This window comes from Melospiza georgiana, chromosome 4 (genome assembly GCF_028018845.1).
Source record: "Melospiza georgiana isolate bMelGeo1 chromosome 4, bMelGeo1.pri, whole genome shotgun sequence".
Taxonomy (NCBI): domain Eukaryota; kingdom Metazoa; phylum Chordata; class Aves; order Passeriformes; family Passerellidae; genus Melospiza; species Melospiza georgiana.
The window spans coordinates 36,369,367-36,389,481 of NC_080433.1; the positions used below are offsets into that span (position 1 = coordinate 36,369,367).

A 20,115-nucleotide genomic window follows, 5' to 3' on the forward strand; every position below is an offset into this window, starting at 1 on the left:
TTTGATCTCTGCTTGATCAGCTGAAACATGGAATGAGCCCTATGGTCTTCTAAATAGATTTAATATCTAATAATCTATTTTAAAGTAACTAATTACAAAGCATTTTTTTAAAATGAAACTTTTTTTAAAATAACAAAATTATCACATTCATAAGTACATTTTTTTATTTTTTATATTCAAGAATTTTGTTAGTCATGCAACTGATTACTTTGATCTTCAGTTATAGGGATTCATCACAGATTAAGTGATGCACTGAGAAGAAATGTCTCAAATCCTGTTATTACCTGCTCAAATGTGGAGACGTAGGAAAACGTTGTTTTTGCCAAAATCATAAGATCACGAAAAGGGTCTCCAGGCTTTAAGGATTCCTCTACATTCAGCATTTATAAAAAAAGGTGGGGAAAGGAAAGGCAAGACATTATATCTAATTTAAAACCTAAGTTTGAAAATATCTGAGTCAACTGATTTACTAATATAAGCCAGCAGATAACATGGTCTAAGAAACATTAAATTCAGAGGGGGACAGATAATTCCAAATTTATTCACTTCTATGAAAAGTGAGCATTTCCATTTCTAGGAAACAGAAAGTTTTCAAGACATATTCAGGTTTTTGATTGTCATAGAATTAAACTGCAATTGCTCTAACAAGCTTTTCTTGCTTCTATGTAAAGAAATTTTACATAAATTAGGTATAAGACCAGAAAAAAAATGCTTAAAGAGCTGTTTCACTTTTCCCCTGAAACCTTGTCTGAAAACATTCAATCATTTTGCATCTTTGCTTATAACTTGGCGCATGCTTAACACACATCATGCATTTCCCACTAAGGGAAATAGTATAAAGTCATATTTTGACAAATGAAAACTGGAAAAAATAGGTGGCATTTTCTCAATTACTACTTTTTCTCATGGACTACTGCATGAACCATATTACATAGCTTTATAAATAATTTACAAAACCTCCTGCTGCAAAAATATTTGAAATTCAAACACAACTATAACTGAACAACACTCACTTCTAATTGTCTTTGTCTTTTCAGAACCCCGACGTGTGCTGCCTTCTTTGATCTTACCACCCTCACTAATAGAAAAACTACGTTCAAATCTTCCTGGGAGTACTACAGGTTGCATGAGTGCAAGAAGTTTGAGTTCTAGTTCAGCTTTTTTCCATGTTGGGTCATCTTGAGCCTAATTGAGATGAAAAAAACATAGAAATTGGTCTTTAAAATATGTATTTTGAATATTCCTTACCCTCATAGGAAAAGACTAAATAAATAACATTTCAATCACATTCAGATTACCTGAAGAAAATGATCAACAAATTCAAAAGCAGAATAAAACACGTTCCACTCTTCATAGCTGAAAGCTAATTTTACAAATTTCACAGCAGCATCTCCAGACACCCTTTCTTCTCCTGCAGTGATGACAAAAATATTTTCTCTGTTTTATGTATATGTATTCAGAAGTTTATTGAAATTTAATTTCAATTATTTTCATTACTTGGGTATTGATAAATATAAAGATAAACCTTCACACATTTTTGAATAGTCAGCATAATCTTGAAGGATGTTTTAATAACTTCACAAGAAACAATAGCTTTATCTTTTCACAGTAATGTCTATGCTTACAGGCTGCTTTAATGATGGATGTGCAACCACAGAATCATAAAGGTTTGAAAAAACCTCCAAGATCATAAAATCCAAACTTTTAACAAGTTGGATGGCCACCATGGCCACTTAACTATATCACAGTGTCCTGTTATATTCAAAAGAGGCTCTACAATTATTGATATTAACATACCTGCGTAGAGAACACCAAGGATCTAATCCTTGCTGTTGCAGGAAGAGCTTATCACCCTGTAAAGACTCTTATTATCCAAAATTTGGTTTAAAATTTGCATAGAAACACATACAATTTATTTCAAGACAGTCTCATTACTGCATCACGAAACATTCATATACACACAGGGAACCTATTTTCTCACTTTTCAAGTTTATTCAGACTACAGTAAGGCAGAAACTAGACTTCCTTGGAACTATCAGCAAGTGTATTAGCTAATATATTCAGCAGTGTTCTGTAGTCATAACAATATGCCACAGTCACTGTCATGAGTTGGAAGGGAACTACAAGCTTCATCACCAAAATCCAGGTCCTGGCCCTGCACAGAACCGCTCCAAGAGGCTACCATTTTGAAGACTTTATGTATAGAAATGTTACTAACATGAAAGTTAACTCTGCCCACTGAGTATTTATATCACTGGGTTAAAAATTCATTTGAAATTCCAATCTAGCTTACCTGCTAGCATCAACTGCAGAAGACTAGATGATGGATTAATTATACCAAAGTGATTGGTGCCACTGCTCGCTCCACCTTCAACATAGACAACTTACTAAGTCAATTTATAATCTATTAGACTTGTTATGTTCTAATTAGCCAGTAATCATACCAAGAAAAATATCATTCTGTAGTGTACTTAGTCTCTATATTTCCTTTTACTGACAAAATCCCTCTATACCCAGGACTATATTCAGCTCAGAGCCCAGCAAACAAAGGTGTGGAAGGAACCATCAAGTCCAGTGTTTTTCTCAAGTTTTTACACCTAACTTTGAATGGAATTTTTTTAATTACTAGAATACATCAAACACCGTGGTATTTTGATGCTGCCTGGCTGCCTGGCCCCCATCCAGCTGCTCTCAGGCTGTGCAGGAAATGCTCAGCAGTAGTGAAAGCACTGTTTTGTTAACAACACTTTTTTAGCCATAAGTATATGGCACAGTAAAACCTGTAAAGGCTGCTATAAAGTGAACTCCAGTTTACTTAGAAAATAAATGCATAAACTGCTGCAGATTTTTACTAATTATAAGAGACCATGGAGATCAACCCAGATTTTTATTTTCTATTATGTGAAGATAAGAAAGACTACCTACTCTTACAGGTGCTATTGCTATAAATCAAACAAATACTTTCAGGCACATTCTTTTTTTTTTTCAAAATAGAAAAATATCAAAATAAAATGGAGGTCCAGGCTCCTCAACAACTGTTTTTGCTTCTTTAAGCTGTTACCTGAGAGGATTTCTAGGCCTGCAGAAAAAAGCTCAGAAGTGACCTCAGGAATTTGCACTTCATCAGGAACAGGAGGATGAGAGGGCAATAGATTCCTGCTACGATCAGGCAGTGCTTCCAGGATGGCAAGGAACTGAGCTGCAGCACCATCAAACATTGCCACCAGCAGCCGCTCAGTAGTGGTGCGAGGCCATGACACCTAAGTAAGAAAAGGTAATTTAAACCTTATGGTATCTAAACCTACTTGCAATAAAGCAACATTTTTTTGAAAACATTTCTCCATCAGAAAGTAATCACATGTTCAAAACAGAAAAATACATACTGTAAAATGTATTGCTGTTATTAATGTCATGCTTCAAAGGCATAGCAAAGCTCATGCTAAGCAGGTACAGCACTTAGGTAGACTAATCATTTCACAGCAACCAAACACACTGCTGCATGGTATTTTACTTCAAAAATAGTACAATGGAAATTATGAGGGAGCATATTAAGGCTATGTAGTTTAGATCCATGCAGATCTCTCCTGATAATTTTCTAAAGTAATAATTAGTACATTTTCTCTACTTCCAAGCTTGTTCTGAGTTTTATTAATAAATTCTGTTGCTTATGAAATGGAAAATATAAAACTTTCTGCTTGTGTAGAGCACCATGTGTATTTAGAAGAATTATATCATGGTTTCATCACATGACAAGAGTAGAGGAAGAGAAGGAAGATGTCAGACTTACATTTACTGCTTTTCTTGGGTTAAGTTTTGACTCACGTCGAAAGCTGTTTGACTTTTTTCTAGATTCATACACTGCTCTCTTGAAAATCATTACTGACATCTGACACAAAGGAAAAAGTAAGTCATCATCTGTTACATGTTCTGTTCATACAGATCACAACTACTCTACCTTTTCATAATGATTTGCAGGATGATACCTTTAGAGTGGCCTCTCTAAAAATCTTTTCTCTCTCTGTATGTCCCAGAGAAGAACTGATATCTTCTAATTGCTTCAGTTCGTCAATCTTAATCAAACCACGGCGAGCAAATATCTGTCCAAAGAATTTAAAAATATATATATATACTCTGTGTTCATATCCTGTATGTTGATATCTAATTTTAGAATAATATCATTTCTGAATTTATGCAACTGTAAAGAGCTGCAATGAAAGTCAGGTCCTGAACAACTGAAAAGGAAAACAAAACCCTTCCAAAATACCTTTTGTACATACATGGGACCTGGCCAGTGTTTAATGCTAGAAGTTTGTAACTGTGAGTATAGAGAAAGTGCTATTGCATTTGAGTTGATTATGCATTTACATGGGGAAACACATCTCCACTTTGCAGTAAAATTTTGGAATATGGACAGAACTCTAAATACATATGATCTCATAATAAGTAGAAATATTTAAATAAATATTTCCCATTTGATTGCCTCTGAAATGCTCATAAGGTAAATCAGGATACCTCTCCATGAATGCTGGCTTGACAATCAAAATAACACTGAGAAACTGCCGTATATAGGGTGGCTCTCCACGTCAAATAATGCAGAGATAAGAGTGGAATGGATGATTCCATACATATACTGGCCCACAGTAAGTATTCCAGGACCTGTATTGAAGAGATCTAATTTCAAAATGAATGCATTTTCACCCACATAAATATACTTTCCAGTACTAAAGGACAGATACAAAGACTTATCCTCAGCTGGTAGGACAAACTGAAGGGGGGGGAATCACTAAAAATTGTGTTAATTTTTAACATCTTTTATTGACTAGAAAACATTCCCCTGCAATTTATTGGATCTTTTCATCTTAAACTGTGGTCAAGTACTATTTTAGCCTCCAAACTACCTTACCCACTCCAGTTCACTATGGTCTCGCCACCAGACAAAGATTCCCCCCTTCTCTCTGATCTGCTGTTACCTTGAGAATTAGGCCTCCCTTTTCTGGCAGCTCTAGTGACTATTTTTCAGCAGGATCAACAAGCTTATCTGGGATGCAATGGAGTCTGTCTTTTGCAGTGAAAAAACTGTGATTAGATTAATTTATACCCATGGAACTCTTGGCTCCTAACTTGCAGGGCAACACAGTCATTGCAGCAGTCTAATTTTAATCATCAGTCCTTCTCGATTGAATGAACAGTATCTGTATCTTCCTCTTAACATCTTCTTTGGGTCAGCCTTTCCCTGAAGTACATAAAATGTGCACAACCTTTGTCCTAAATTAAGCCAATATACAAATTTTCTTTTAGTCTGAATTTCAAAATTCAGAAATACCCGCAATCAATTCCTCCGTTTCCTGTAGCGGAAACCTGAGTATGCTAAAGGAGGTGCTAAATCACTTCTGTTTTTAATAGATAGATGCTCAAAGACAAAACATCTTTCTTGCTCATTGAAAGATTAATAAAACAACACACAAGAAAATCTTTTGTATTAAGGCTGATTCAAATTCTGCTCAAGTTTTAGGAGAAAAGAGTAAAGCTAAGACAAAAACTACACTGAGAAAAAAGGTGTGGGGAAAAGGCCAGGTTATTTTTATCAAGTATTCACAACTAAAACCCTAGCCACCAGGTGTCAGCACATTTCCACATTTTAAGAAGCAAAAGATCAATTCTTGAACATATACAGATGTCCAAAACAAAGCACTTGGAATCCTGACACAGCCTAACAAATGGCATTTCAATGTCCAGCAGGACATTACGCTGGGCCCCACTGCACAGCTGAGGAAGGAGCAGACTCAGGAAGGCATGAGAGCTTAGAAATCAACCACTTTGAAACACAGACATCTTATTTCCTTGTGACAAAAGTACTACTATTGGCAATGCCAGTGAAATTGAAAAGTCAAGGTACATTGTTATGCAAAACACAGGTGCGTTTTCTAAACTTCTGCAAATTTTAAAACGCTTTCTATTTATTTTGCTGTACCTTAGCAGAATGACCCATCACCATCAAATGTCTGCATATGGTGTAAATATGGATAGTACCTGCAAAAATAAATTCAAATAAACAAACAGGTAAGTTCTATAATTCCACATGAAATTTGTTATGCTAAGCAACTCAATCTTTTTCTTATTATCTGGGTTGTTATTTCCAGAGAAGAACAATTTAGTGATTTTTCATTAAATGAATGAAAAACTAATGATTTTTCTGTACTTATAATTTAGAGAAGATGAAATCATTCAATTCTTCTGCAACATTAGTTTCAAAAATACCTACACAGTGAAGCAGTGTAATCATGAGAGTTCATGAGAATGAAATCTTAAAAATTTACCTAATCCATTTTTTACTCAGTAACTGCTAGAGAGACAAATCTTACTTTCATCTCCAAATGCCAAGCTCTTTAAAACAAAATACTACCTCTCCTCACGGACCTCACCTGACATGACTCTTTTCGTCCATCTGTCCTGGCAGACACCACCAATATTACATTAAGTATGACAAGTGACATGAAGAAAATTGAAAGCAAGTAGAGTTTCCAAGGGCATCAAAATGACTTAGAAATAAAAGCCTGTCAAAAATGTACTTGACTCATGCAACATCATAAAATTTTCAAAAATCAGTCTTAGAAGTATAAAAGATACTGGAGTTCTGGGAGACAAAAAAAAAAAAAAAAGCCTATTCTTCTGTTTGTATGAATGTTCAGAAAGGGACACCTGTGCCAGCAGGAGGCATCACAGTGTCAACTGTCATAGCTAGAAGGGTGTTATTATCTCAATAAGCTCAAATGGAGCAAGTATTAGGAAGATTTCTTTTATCAGTCAAATGTGTATTGAGGCACAAAAATCTATTATCTGAAATTGCAGAAAAATGCTCAGGAACTAGGGAAAATGTGAGTTAGTGTCTCCTTCTAATTAGAGCAGATTATTGGCTAGGATTGGTACAGAGACCTGTGGTACAGAGACCTGTACCACACATAGGCACTGCGATGTAGGAATGGCAGGGGAGTATATTTTAATATTAATTCTTCTCCCATAGAAACATGCAATCAAAACACACACCTCAAAAGTAGGGACTGAGGGCAACAGCAGTTCCAGTAAAACAAAAGGATAAGAATTTTGACCAATCACAGCTCAGAAAAAGCACACTTTTCAAAATGAAATTAAGAACATATTATCTTCACAATTTATACTGCAACAATTGACCATAGTAGGTCAGTTGGTCAGAGCACAGTGTTAACAACGCCAAGGTTGTGAGTTCAATCCCTGTATGGGTCAGTCACTCAAGAGCTGGACTTGATGATCCTCATATAGCCCTTCTAATTCAGAATATGCTGTGATTCTGGGACATTCATACTGGTCTGTTTATTTTTGACTAAATAACATTGCCTTTCAAAGCAAAAGTAGACTGTTGCTGTTCCTGAAATTAAAATCTTTATAAATCATTCTCTGTGCATCTAGTTTGTGGAAGTTCCATTATTTTCTCAATTTTTCTCTAATACAAGCATTTACAAGCAGCAGCCTGAAGTCTTATACACACATCAAAATCCTTAAGTTCCATATGGTATTTTAGAACAGTTTTATTATCAACTCTTCCTTTCAAAGTACTTTCAAAAATACAAAGATGTAATGGCAGACAATAATTTTCTACTCTTAGATCTGCAATCCCCTTTTCAAAAAAAAAAAAAAAAAAAACAAAACCCAATAACAAACAAGCAGAAAAGCCTCCAAACCAAAACCAACAAAAAACCAACCAGAAACCAAAAGAAAAAAGACAAAATGACCCCATCAAAACAGACATTTTATTGATAGAGAAATCTTGAGCATTTTTTGCTAAACAGGATGTACTCCAAAAATGTCCTTACTTTTGATTTTATTTGTACTCTTAAGCACAGTAGTGATGAAAGAGTTGATGCTTTTACAGCAGTCCACCTGAAAATGTACACTGTGGAAATCTTAATTTTAAAATCCCTTAAATTAGAAAAACAAAAAATTACCCAAAAAACCCTACTGTAATTGAAGACTAACTAGAGATTTATTCATGACCCTTCAGTTGACCTTAAAGAGTATAAAGACTATAAAATTTTCCCTTCACAGCTTTGCTTAGCAAAGAAATGTAAATGGAAAGCCTGAGGTACCATTGTAGATAAGCCAACACAAATCCTCCTGAGGTAGAGCCACTTGCATAGTGAGTCGTAATGAGGTCAAGGCATTGAGACAAGTCTGCAGGGACTCTCCATGCCGAAGATTTCTGTCTCTGCTGCAAACCACATGATAAATGCAAACATTTCTTGCTTGCAAAACATGGAACTAAAACACATAGAAATATATACAAAGTTAATTAATATAAGCATATGTCGGTTCACATCAGCAAAGTATAACAAAATTATGAGTAAGAAAAGATTAGGCATAACAGCAAAAAAAAATCAGCATGACATTGAACTGAGCATTAGAATGTGGAGAAAATGCTAAAGCTTCAGGATTGCTGTACCATGAATCTGAGTCAGTTTCCACTGTGTCACAGGATGAAAATGCACCTAGTGCGCTAGGAGTGCTGGAAGGGATGTAGGGAGAATGAGGCATCAAACTGCTATTCAAAGAATCGGGCTTTGACACTGGGCTTCTCTGTAGATGTCTTCCATAAACTAAGGCAAGTTTTAACTTTTCTACACCTCTCCATCTATATCACCACTATTTTATTTCTCACTCTCACTCCAGCATCAGCTGAACAAACAACATGAAAAAATGGGCTAAGTGGGACATGACCAGTCAGTATCTATAATTCTCTCAAAAGCCTTCTAACCTGGTAACATTTGAAATTATATTATTTTTTTGCAGTTGATTCACTGAAGATAATGAATCATTTGACACATTATCATTTTCCACTTCCAACTGTAGGGATAACTGCCAAACTAAATTTCATATCTGAAAATTTAAGGATGTCTCAGTCTGCAAAGGCTAAGTTACAGAACAGGCATTTTAGTACAGAGTTGCCATAACATTTGCCAGAAGGACTGGTTCAAAGTCTAGGCAGACATACAGAAAACAGAGGAGAGTATCTCTGGAACTTCAAAATTATTTACAAAACATTTTTAAAAATGTATTAACATAGTCTTTGATCATATTCTTTCTAGGAAGCTGAACCACACTTTAAAAAGAAAAAAATAATAAAAAGTATCTCTTCTATCATGATATCTGCTTCTAGTTTTTAAGCAAACTGTCTGCTTTCTTCTCTTCACTAAACACCTATTTACACTCTGACTCGAGGATATTAATTTGATTAGCTCAATACACAGGGGCTGCCATCCATTTCTGTTCATTGTTCTTGATCACAGAGTAACTTGTATTAGTTAACTCAAAATACCCACCATGTACAAAAGCAGAGCTTCTCAGCAAAGAACTGCTTAATGTAAAATATAACATATTTTTAGCATTCCTCCTATATCCACTGAAACACTTTCTTCCACGAATAACAAAAGGTATACTGCAAGTCTCCCAACCTTAACAATTAACACAAAAGAATTCCAACACATTCTTAAGGTCACTCAGCTTCCTAGAGCTTAAAGCACTTGGAAAATTATTCAGCATTCTGCCCTTTTTGTTCACAGTGAGCATATAAGCTATAAAAACATAACACTGCTCTTCTAACTGCCATGACCTTTTATTACAAGTAGTATTTTGCACACTCATGGTACAAAATACAGGAGAATGTTTTAATTGTCTTGCATCCTGCCTGGTTCTTAGATCATACAATACAGAAATTTCCAAAATTGCAGGATATTTATCAAATTTTGCCCACATCCTGATTCGGACAGTGGATAACAGCAACTAGTTCAGAGCAAAAACAGCCGTAAGCAGTTACAGAACACCACATTCATTCAGAGAAAACTGCTGTTTTAACACTAAGTTGATGATGGTTGGCTTCTGCCACAAAAGCATTAGCCACTTATATCCTCTTAGAAATCTAGACCAACTCCAGATGTTTGTATCATACGTACAATCATTAAATCTCAATGCAATTTATATTAACTATTAAAGATTAGTTAATGTTAATATATAATTAATATGAAGTACATTTGTGGAAGATAAAATGGGCTTCTTACTTTGAATCTGTGAATGTCTTTGACTAGAAAAATTTTAAAAACCACAACCTACCATAACTGCTGCATTTTTGTCTCTGACACCATTTGGAAAAAAGGCAGATTTAAAGCGCTGCACATCATCCATGACATCATCAAGGTTTACAGAAACGAACTGCTGAAGGTATCTTTCATAACACTGTTGAAGTGCCAGCTTATATTCCTGAAAAAAAAATATATTTTTTGTAGTTTGTGTATTGCATTTCTATTTCTATAGAACATGTGGGGTTTTTATTATCTTTATGAAAAATGTATCAATGTGAAAGAGCAACAGGAAGTAATGCACTACAGTTTCATACAAATATCCAGCATGTAGTGTGAACACTCAACACATGAAAGGTTGAAATACTTAAAAGAATGGCTTGTGCTTTGCAAGTTTTAGTGAGTTTTGTTTATTCTAATCATAAATACGACATATCAGAGAACAATTATAAAGCAGGGTCCTGGGCTAATGTAATAAACTTAAAGAGTTGCTGGAAATGCTACAGTTTTACAACAGTAATGACAATGATACCACACTTCAGGAAAAAAGCATTTCATAATGTAGAACTTTATAAGCAATATGTAGATATAATCACTTTTCTCTTCCTTGTTTCCATGTTACCTAAGCCTTTTTTTTCTTTAAATAAAACAGAAAGAGTAAGATGAATTTTAAAAGATTGAAACAAGTGAAAACTGGAATTTAGACATGGCCAAGAAATTAGCATAATTAGACCAGAAATTGGCACTGGGTCTTTAACAACTGTTAGCAAAGAGGATGTTGAGCTTTATGTCTCATTCCAAACAGAGCTCCCCAGCAGCATGTCGAACCACTCTAAAATCATGCTGACTCTATGGTTCAGCACTGACTCAGATCTGGAAGTGACACTCACTGAATCATCACCACCACTTCCTTGAGCAAGATTACATTTAGGTTTCTCTACCAATTTCACTAAGTCCAGCGTTCACACTAAATAAATTATTGAGGAAAAAGCAACTAACTGGTGGTAAAAATGATCCTTTAATATTTAATCACACAAAATTCTTATTTCCTTGCATACCCTTCTTTTTTCAATATAAATTCCTTCCACCACAGTAACACCTTAAATTTTTAATCATCTGAGGAGTCTAACTCACATGGCCCTACTGTCCAATTTGCTGTGTGAAAGCAGCAGCCATTCATAGAAACTGACTTTCCAGGGACAGCTACAGGCAGTCAGTCACTTGTGTAATCTAATACGTGCATTCGGGCTGTGATAACACTTAGAATCCAAAGCCATGGATCAGAATGCCATTAAGATAGTTACTGACACACAACAAAAAGATAAATTCTCCCTTAACCAGTTTAAAATACGTGTGTATGACCAAAGATAACAGGCAGATACAGGCAGAATGGGAGGCAGGGAAAAAACGAGTCAGTACTGATCACATGATGACTTCTAGACTAAGTAATTTCCAGATCTATGATTTAATGAATTTAGGTGTGTCCTAAAAAACACATAGCAGATGTATTACAGGAAGGAATCTAAAGGCATTAGAAAAATACAGCAGGAGGACAGAAAGCTAAGTGGGTACCTACCCACTGACTATTCATATGCAATAATTATTTTCTAAGGACTACACATCATTAAGTATTATATCATGTGCAGGTTAAAATTTAAAATATTCAACACCATCTTTCAACTAGGAGTCAAGAGGGGTGCTTATGGAATAGGCTTTACCCCACATATCAAAGACCTTGGTTTTACTCCTCATTCATCCTTCCTGTAATGTATTTGAAATTTGCAACATCCATCCCCTGTTGTTTCTATTTATTTCTTTTCAGGGAAAAAAATCGAATGAAAACTAGGTTTTCATTCTAAAATTACATTAAAGAAATGCACCTAAAAGTGTGAGTTCCAAAAATAGTTGAAAGTATTAACTGGCCAGCAAAACAACTCCTTCAACAACATCGGTAACTTCACTCTAGAAAATTTCACATTACACTAGAAGATTGAAGTTCCAAGCAGAAGTCTTTATGCACAAACATAGATTATTTTGAGGCAATCTATGGTTAGGTCATTAAGCACCTTGAATAGAAGGACCAAACTATATTGGAGTGCTGCTTTGGGAAGGCAATGCAGAGTACAGAGAGCAGCATTTCATACTTTTGAAATAACCTTACTGAGTACTCTGTGAGAGCAACAGTTCCCAAGCACTGAAAGCTTCATGTAATGTTTCAAGCAATTCCTAGGGCTCAAAACCTAAGAGAACCTCAGGAATATACAAACATGAAGAAAACATGAACAGGATTATCTAGGCAATGCTACTAACAATGGCTGCTGTTCAAGCTTCCTTAAGAATTTCTTTATGTCTAAACCTACACCATGACCCTGCAGCTTCAATTGTAATGGCTTTGCAGTTATGGACTCTTCTGTATTCCTTCTTCTGCCTCCTAGTGAGTGCTGCTGGAACTCAGCTTCAGCTGTCTGTTTCTTACTCAGGAGCAGGCCACTTTTGTGGAATTCGTCAAAGCACATGCAATGAAGGATATAGAAGACTTCTTAACATCTGCATGATACTCCTGCCTTTGCCGTGGCCTGTGGAAAAGCTCACCAGGGAGCCTCAAATAAACACTCTCCATTAACAGCACAAAGAGCATCTCTCCTTGCTGCATTCCACGAGCAAAGGACGTAAGAATGAAAGAACAGTTTCACTGGATATGTGCCTCAAAAAGATGGCCCCTCAAACCACCTTGATACATTTCCAGTTATGCCCTCTTCTTTTCTATTTATTTTCTTTTATTCCCATTATGTTAAAAAATTAAGTAGAAGATGCAGAACTGGCTTTCTAACTATACATCTCTGAGCTGCTTCTGAGTGTTGTTTAGTAATTACCCTTGAAAGCCCCAGATTTTGTGGCTTGACCTTCTGACACAAATACCACCGATCTTGTAAATGGCTCACCCTTGGACTTTTTCCACAGGAAACACAAAGGACAAATAGTATATAAAAATATATTTGCCTTATTGAGTCATATCAACACTTACCAGCCTGGCATCCCATCTCCAACACTAGTCAGTAACATATGACTCAGTAAAAGCATAAATAGAGGTATCATACAGTGAAACCTCTCAAATACTCTGTCTCAAACAATCTAGCTCATGAATCTCTTTTAGTTCTGATCTACCCTTTTTGAGGAGACCAGAAATACACACGTAATTCAAGATGCAACATCACTGATACATATAGTTGTACAATGTGTAGTTGCACTCTGATTCTTGTTCTCTGTTCCTCTCCTGACAATTCTTTTATTCACGTTTGGTTAACTGAACATTGAGTTGAGTCAGTGGAACTGCTCTGTCATTGTCAATTTGTACTTTAACAGCATTAAAGGTACAGTCAGATAGTGTATGCTACCATGCTGAAACATCAAACAAAAAAAAGGAAAGATTTTGGGGCATTTGAAAAGGCAATGGGTGCATAGAAAATACAGATCTAGAAAATATATTAAAAATCAGGGCAGTTTTACAACAAAAAGCAAGAAATACAAACAACCAACTGTCACTAGAATAATTTTGCAAAAGCTTTTACTACTTTCTAAATAGCTTGCAGTAAAATATGATTAAAAATTAAAGCAGAATAGAAAGATAATGAAACAAAGGCTATGATTTAACCTTTTCTGATTTCATATTACTTACTTTGATCTGAGCAAGGGTATCACCAACTTTCACAAGTCTTTCATTGTAATACCACTCTGGTAGTCGTGGCTTGTATTTGATCCAAATGTCAAACAAAGTATTTGCTCTAAAAAAAAAATAGATATAGGAGAAAAGGTCTCAGATTAAACTGGCAGGAAACCTGTCATAACAAGTAAACAAATCCAGAAAGCTTCAAATTTTGAAAACTCCTTTCTTCCAAATCTATTTGAACTTCTACATATTTCAAAACAAGTAATCATTAAAACCAAATTTAACAGGCAGACAAGGACATTTCTGGGTTTCACTTCTGTTTCATTTTTATCATGCATTTTAAATAGGATGAATTTTTCTCCCAAGTAAATTCTCACTAAAATGTCCTAGTAATAACCCCATTTTTTTTGTGTGTTTTTCAAGCACAGTCGCAAGCAGAAAATCTGTCCCACCTTTCAGCTAGTATTTGAGAAGTTCTCTTGGAAGAAACAATTTGATATCTTAGACTCAATGAATTACGGTTCACAGCAATTATTGGACTGGAAACTACAAATGTTATGAGCAGGAAAAAAAATTCCAAAATAACAATGTATGCTCAGGTAGCTGCAACCTTGCAAACTGGTAGCCATGGAATAAACCATAAAGCTGGAGAATATATAGAGCTGTGGTGTATAGAGCTCATGCTACACAGAGCTACACCATGAGTCATGAAAGAAGAAATGCTCAGGAATTTTCAGCTGTAAGGAGTAGGTTTCAGAGAGAACCAAATGACACACTTTCTAAAACAGAGAGGGTTTTATGGCAATAATTGTGATGCTCTTCTGTTGCCTCCATCTATTATTCTAGCCACAGTTGTCATCAAGAATGTCTTTGTGCAACAAATTGCCTATTTTGCTGAACCAGCAAGCCTCTCACAAAGGTGATTTTAAGTAGTTTCCCTCTGCTACAGAGACACTGACTACATCGTGCCAGTACTTCAGTTCCTACCAGCCAGGGTCTGATGGCCTCGTGCCCTCATGTGTACAACCTTCCCACACTATGCTGCTTTAAGAAAGCTACATTCTAGCTGGAAAACAATAACTGATCAAAGACTGCCAAGAAGCACTGGGATTTTTTCATAAAAGTATCCCCTTAGCAAATCACTACCAGTATTGATGTGTCAGGCAGCTCTTACATTTATTCTCTTTACAAATTAATTGTATAGAAATGTCAGCAGAGTGCCTTGTGATACTACTACAGCCAAATTATGTATAGGTAGCAATTTACGAGGAAAGAAAACACCTGAAGAAATATAAATGAACATATAAAGAAATTAACATCTGAAAAATATCATTCTAGCTGAACTGTCATGCATAAAGCATATGCTTACTGGTGTGAGGTGGTTGGAACTTTTCAACTTCTCTGAAGACTGGGATGGTAGATTAGAACACAAGACACTTTCTTAAACTGTTCTCTGATGTTCAAGCACTTGGAAGGCATTCTCACAGTCTCTTACATAACTCTTCAGCTTATAAGAACACACCCAATTAAAAAAAAAGCACAATAAATAATATTTTTCCACACAGAAAACTGTGAACCACCTTCACATTTCAAGGTGAAACAGATGGCTTTATGAGAAATCTGCCAAAATTATCTTTACAATTAAGAAATGCAACAATCATAATCCTTTTTTTTTTCTAAAAGTATCATCTCAGCACAATTCTCAGTTCTTGAAAGTAGGCAGCAAGGAAATAAGTAGGGCATCCTAGAGTTGTATCCTAAAGGAAAAATGCAGTAACAGCACAAACTAGGCCAAAAGCAACAATCAGAATAAAATGTTCTAAGGCATTTTTAAGGACAAATTTTTTAAGGAAACCATAGCTCAGTGAAATGAAAGATACTTTCCAAATGGATGGGAATGAGTCCCTCCTGGTCCATCTGTAACAATTAACAGCCTGGGTGGCTACTGAATTCTTATACTGAGAAAAATACTCCACACCAGTTAGTATCTGTAAGGAGGCTCCAAAGCAAAGGAATCTGTCAGGCAGCTGAGCAAAGCTCCCTTGGACTATGTAAGGAAGAATTTAGGAAAATTTCAGAGACAGAGATTTGATGGATATTAGGGGGAAAAGAGAAAGAGGGAGAAAAGAAGGAAAAGAGCTATCAAGAATGACCCTGGATGGAGCCCTTGAAAGCTAAGGCTAGTACGTTTCTTTCAGACTGATCAGCTCAAAGTCCCCAGTGGTCATCTTCATTAACATCAATGTTTATGTTAACACATGAGATTCTCAGCTATAATAAACAAGTAATAAATCTGTAAAAAACTAGTTTAGCAAACTACTGACGAACCTGACCAGACTTTCAACTGGAGTGGGAAGGTTAAGGAAAATTGATTCTGCTACAACGCCATGACTAACTACAAGTGAGTTCATGACACAGGAATGTTTCTTTGACACAGACAAAGGAGGAGAGTGAGACACTTCCCAAACAGCTCCTCAGCCTTTCCTTTAAACAGCCTGTAGGACACCAGAGTAACAAGTTAAGTAAGTGAATTCTTAAAAAAAACTCGTGGACTGTTGAAGCTCAGAGATGAAATTTCTTTATTTCCATCCATAGTAGAAAAAATTCCCTAAGGTCAACCCATAATGGTGTGCACAGGATAAGGCCCATGTGACTAAAATCTTTACTGAAAGTATAAAGAATTCTCTGATACTGATCAAAAGCCATCTTATTAAATAAGGGTGGCTAAGCCACACATGAGATAAAATCAATAGTTCAAGGTAAAGCTTTGATGGACCTGCTGCCAAGGGAAATGGAGCAAAACAACTTCTTGTTTAGCTGAGGAAAAATTACTTTTGATTGCTATTTCTGACTGAAAAGATTTTTGATAGCAGGGAAGTCCTCAGTAATTTTTTCCTACATTAGAACATTTAAGTGTCTAAATCATGGCCTTTTTGTTGACCTATAAACACCAAAGTTTGAAAGACTTGGAGGAATGAAGCAGATAATTTTATTTTTCTAAATTGAACATTCTTGCCATGTGGTAGCTGGTTTTCTTACTGCTCAAAAAACAAGAACACTTTGATCTCAATCCATGCCACAAGATAGTTTGAAAAATGGCATAGCAAGAAGTCTTTAGAACATTTAGGAAAGCATCTGTAATAGTCATTACCTTCAGAAATTCTTAGGACCAGCCCGACTACAGCTGGTTCTGCAAGCAGCACATGCTCCAATTTTGCACTATCAAACAATGAAGCAGTAGGGAGAAGAATCCTGAAATTTCACCCTCACAAATAAATAAAGTCTTGACTTTGCTGACTGCCTGAACATATGTAAGTAATAATCAGAATTCCAGTCTTCTACCTCTGTACTGTCCCTATACAAATGAAGAACGCCTGAGGATGCACAGCTAACTGGGAGCTTCATGTGGCTCAATATTGCCCTGGAATTTTGGTAGGGCTCATTACCACCAGAGACTTCTGAGATCAAGGCCTTGATACAGTCAGTTCTCATCTCCATGACAAACACTGCAGATTTCTTCAGATGTGAAGATGCTCTCATGCCAACCAAGGTATGCACGGTCATGGGTCACATCCACAAAATACCAGTCTGAATAAGACAAAACTTACTTAGGTTGGAGAAGCAAAGTAAAAAAAGGCTTGGAGACACTGTTAACAAAAACTGGTAACTTAGCACTATATTGCAAACAGCTGCATGGCCACCTCCCGACCAGAAAATACGAAGAACATATAGAAGAACCACTGTTGGCAATTTTGGTAGTGTCTGAAGCAGCCAAGTAGTGTTACTTCTTCCAAGTGGACCTGGAGAGGATAGCTTTCACTATAATAATACCTATCAGCTAAAGCTGAAATAAAAAGGTCTGAAACTACAAAAAGGCTTCAAAATAGCAAGCCATTGAAATCAGCTGCTGAAACAATATAAAAAACCAACATACTGAGATTCAAAACACTAGAGGCAAAATCCTGGAGACTAATACCTGCATGCTCCACCTAGACCTGGACCCAATCATGAATGTGCCCATAAACAAATTGGGAAGCCAGATAGCTTAGAATAGGAAAGATCTCCAGCTCAGAAAAAGGCCAGGCTGCAGAATCTGAGTACCTTCTGAAAATCTATACACCTACTTCAGAACAGGGTAATTTCTGGGCTATTTCAAGGAAACTACTGAGTGAAATATGCAAGGGTAGAAGCTGCACATAAGTGGTAAGGTAACCACCCTGTAACCTAACTCCTATGCTGTTTTTGAAGGAACTTTTGATTCCCTGGGAAACTTGTGGGGTTTATGTTAAAGACCTGTAAACTTAGAACAGAATAGGATTCAGATAACAACAACAGAAAATCAACTATTTACCTTAAAGTAAATAGTTGAGCTCTTGTATCACAATGCGCCTAAATGCAGCAGGAAGAGCTGCATGAGAAATGCACAGTCTATAAAAGACATATGCATGCACTATGAATCATACACTGATTCCAGTTGCTCTATCTTAACTGCATTACAAAATCTCGACTTATGCATACCCACAGATATGCATGTATGCGAGCAAACAAATATGCAAACAAATATTGCCATATGCTCTGCCTGCATCTATGTGTATAAAAATATACCAACGTCGACAGAGACATATGCACAAAAAGAGCTGTGCGCTGTTATCCTCGCGTAGCCCTGCTTTTGAAGGCACGTACGTGCCCACAAGAGCTCACCCTCGCAAGCAGCCGCACACGCTGGTGGGCTGCCAGTCCCTGCAGCACTGTCAGGGGATTTTCCCACCAGGAAGCTCAGGCAGCTCCGACAGAACCAACAGTGGTGCTGCCAACTTCCACAGCCCCTTGCGCTTCTTCCCTAAAGCACTGACTTGTAGGAAGCACTGAAAACAAAAAACGGCGCTCAGATTTCTAAGGGGTTTTCATTACAATGAAAAATAAATAAATAAATAAATAAATAAAAGGAAACGGATTGCTTTGGCACACCGCTGGGGAAGTTTGTTTGGCGAGTAAACTCCTGGCTATCCCCCAGTGCAGCGGGCGCGGGATGCCCAGCGCAGCCCGTGGCGTGAGGGGGCAGCCGGGCAGGGCCGGGCGTGGCGCCCCGGTCGGTGCTGCCCGGCGGGCCGGGAAGGGCGGGCCGGGAGCGGCGGGGCGGCGGCGCGGAGAGCCCGCGGGGCGGCTGAAGGAACAGGGCGAAGGAGGAGGGGTGCGGCCGAGAAAGGGAGCTGAGGCAGGGCCAGAGGGAGCGGGCGGCGACGCGGGGATCGGGGTGGGGGCGGGGGCGCAGCCCTACCCGTGGCGGTGCAGGTCGTGCGGCGGCGGCTTGGCCTCCCCCGCGCCTCGCAGCCGCCGCAGGGAGCTCAGGACGCGCCGCAGCTCGCCCTCGAAGCTGTCCACCACCGGGTTGCCCCGCGCCACGGGCCCGAAGAAAGAGGCGTGCGGGGCCTGCGGCCCGGCGGGCTGCGCCATGCTCGGCACAGCCCGGCCCGGCACGGCCCGGGCGCGTCGCTGTCTCCGGGCAACGGGCGCGGGCAGCGGCCCCGAGGGGCCGTCCTGGGCAAGGCGGGAGGTGCCGCAGGGGGCGACTTTTCCACAGCCCCTTTCACCAGGGATGGCACTTAGCGTGTTGTGTCGCTGTGCCTGCTGCACGGCTACGCATAAATGTGTGCTCATCCTCTAAATGGTTACGTCTATCCAAATAAACAAATAAACAAACAAACAAACTAGGAAACTACCAGCCCGTATTTATGTTACAGGATGTGCTTATAGCAACCTGTGTGTTTTGAAGTTCTTTACAGACGCTGTGATGAAGAGGTTTGGGAGGGATGTGTAGGAAACTGATTTTGTTGCCATGTTCGTCATCACGATGAGCATAAGGGACAGCTGAAGTGAAACCATGAAAGTGAGAGAAATATGGTAAGTGAGCAGAGTGTCCTGGCAACCAGGGCCTATGGAGGCATTTTCTCGACAGTGAATCAAGGAAAAGGATCAATAGAGATGGGTAAAGCGAAGAAACACTTGAAAAGTGCATTCAGAGATGACAGCAAAATAACTATCCTTCCAGCAGCTGGAGATACACAGCATCAGCAGACTGAATTACTGGAATCAGAAAATACTGCATTAGCGAGGTCAAAGAAATGACATGGGAATCATCTAAATACTATTCATCCTTGGAAAATTGCAAAGATGCAAAATTATGATTAATTTATGACTAAAGTGTCTGACTCATTTTACACATTGATTTATTATTGTTACCTGCTGGGAGTTGTGTGGATCCATTATCCAACAGGTATTGTGAGATTATGGGAAGATCTAGTGACAATGGCTATGCATTTAGGTGGGCACAAATTTAAAGAACAA

At 37.7% G+C, this 20,115-nt stretch overlaps 1 protein-coding gene across 1 annotated transcript in view; it reads right to left on the reverse strand.

The window, feature by feature from the left end:
* CFAP54 (cilia and flagella associated protein 54) overlaps positions 1-19,428 on the reverse strand; it is a 102,386-nt gene extending 82,958 nt beyond the window's left edge. The window contains exons 1-12 of the mRNA XM_058023285.1: positions 19,049-19,428; positions 13,780-13,885; positions 10,138-10,284; positions 8,121-8,292; positions 5,972-6,030; positions 4,513-4,656; positions 3,984-4,097; positions 3,788-3,886; positions 3,062-3,260; positions 1,299-1,411; positions 1,014-1,185; positions 285-370 (exon numbers count right to left, since the gene is read on the reverse strand). Of these exons, the coding sequence (XP_057879268.1) occupies positions 285-370; positions 1,014-1,185; positions 1,299-1,411; positions 3,062-3,260; positions 3,788-3,886; positions 3,984-4,097; positions 4,513-4,656; positions 5,972-6,030; positions 8,121-8,292; positions 10,138-10,284; positions 13,780-13,885; positions 19,049-19,428 (1,791 nt within the window). The remainder of the gene's footprint in view (positions 1-284; positions 371-1,013; positions 1,186-1,298; positions 1,412-3,061; positions 3,261-3,787; positions 3,887-3,983; positions 4,098-4,512; positions 4,657-5,971; positions 6,031-8,120; positions 8,293-10,137; positions 10,285-13,779; positions 13,886-19,048) is intronic.
* Positions 19,429-20,115: the final 687 nt, after the last annotated feature.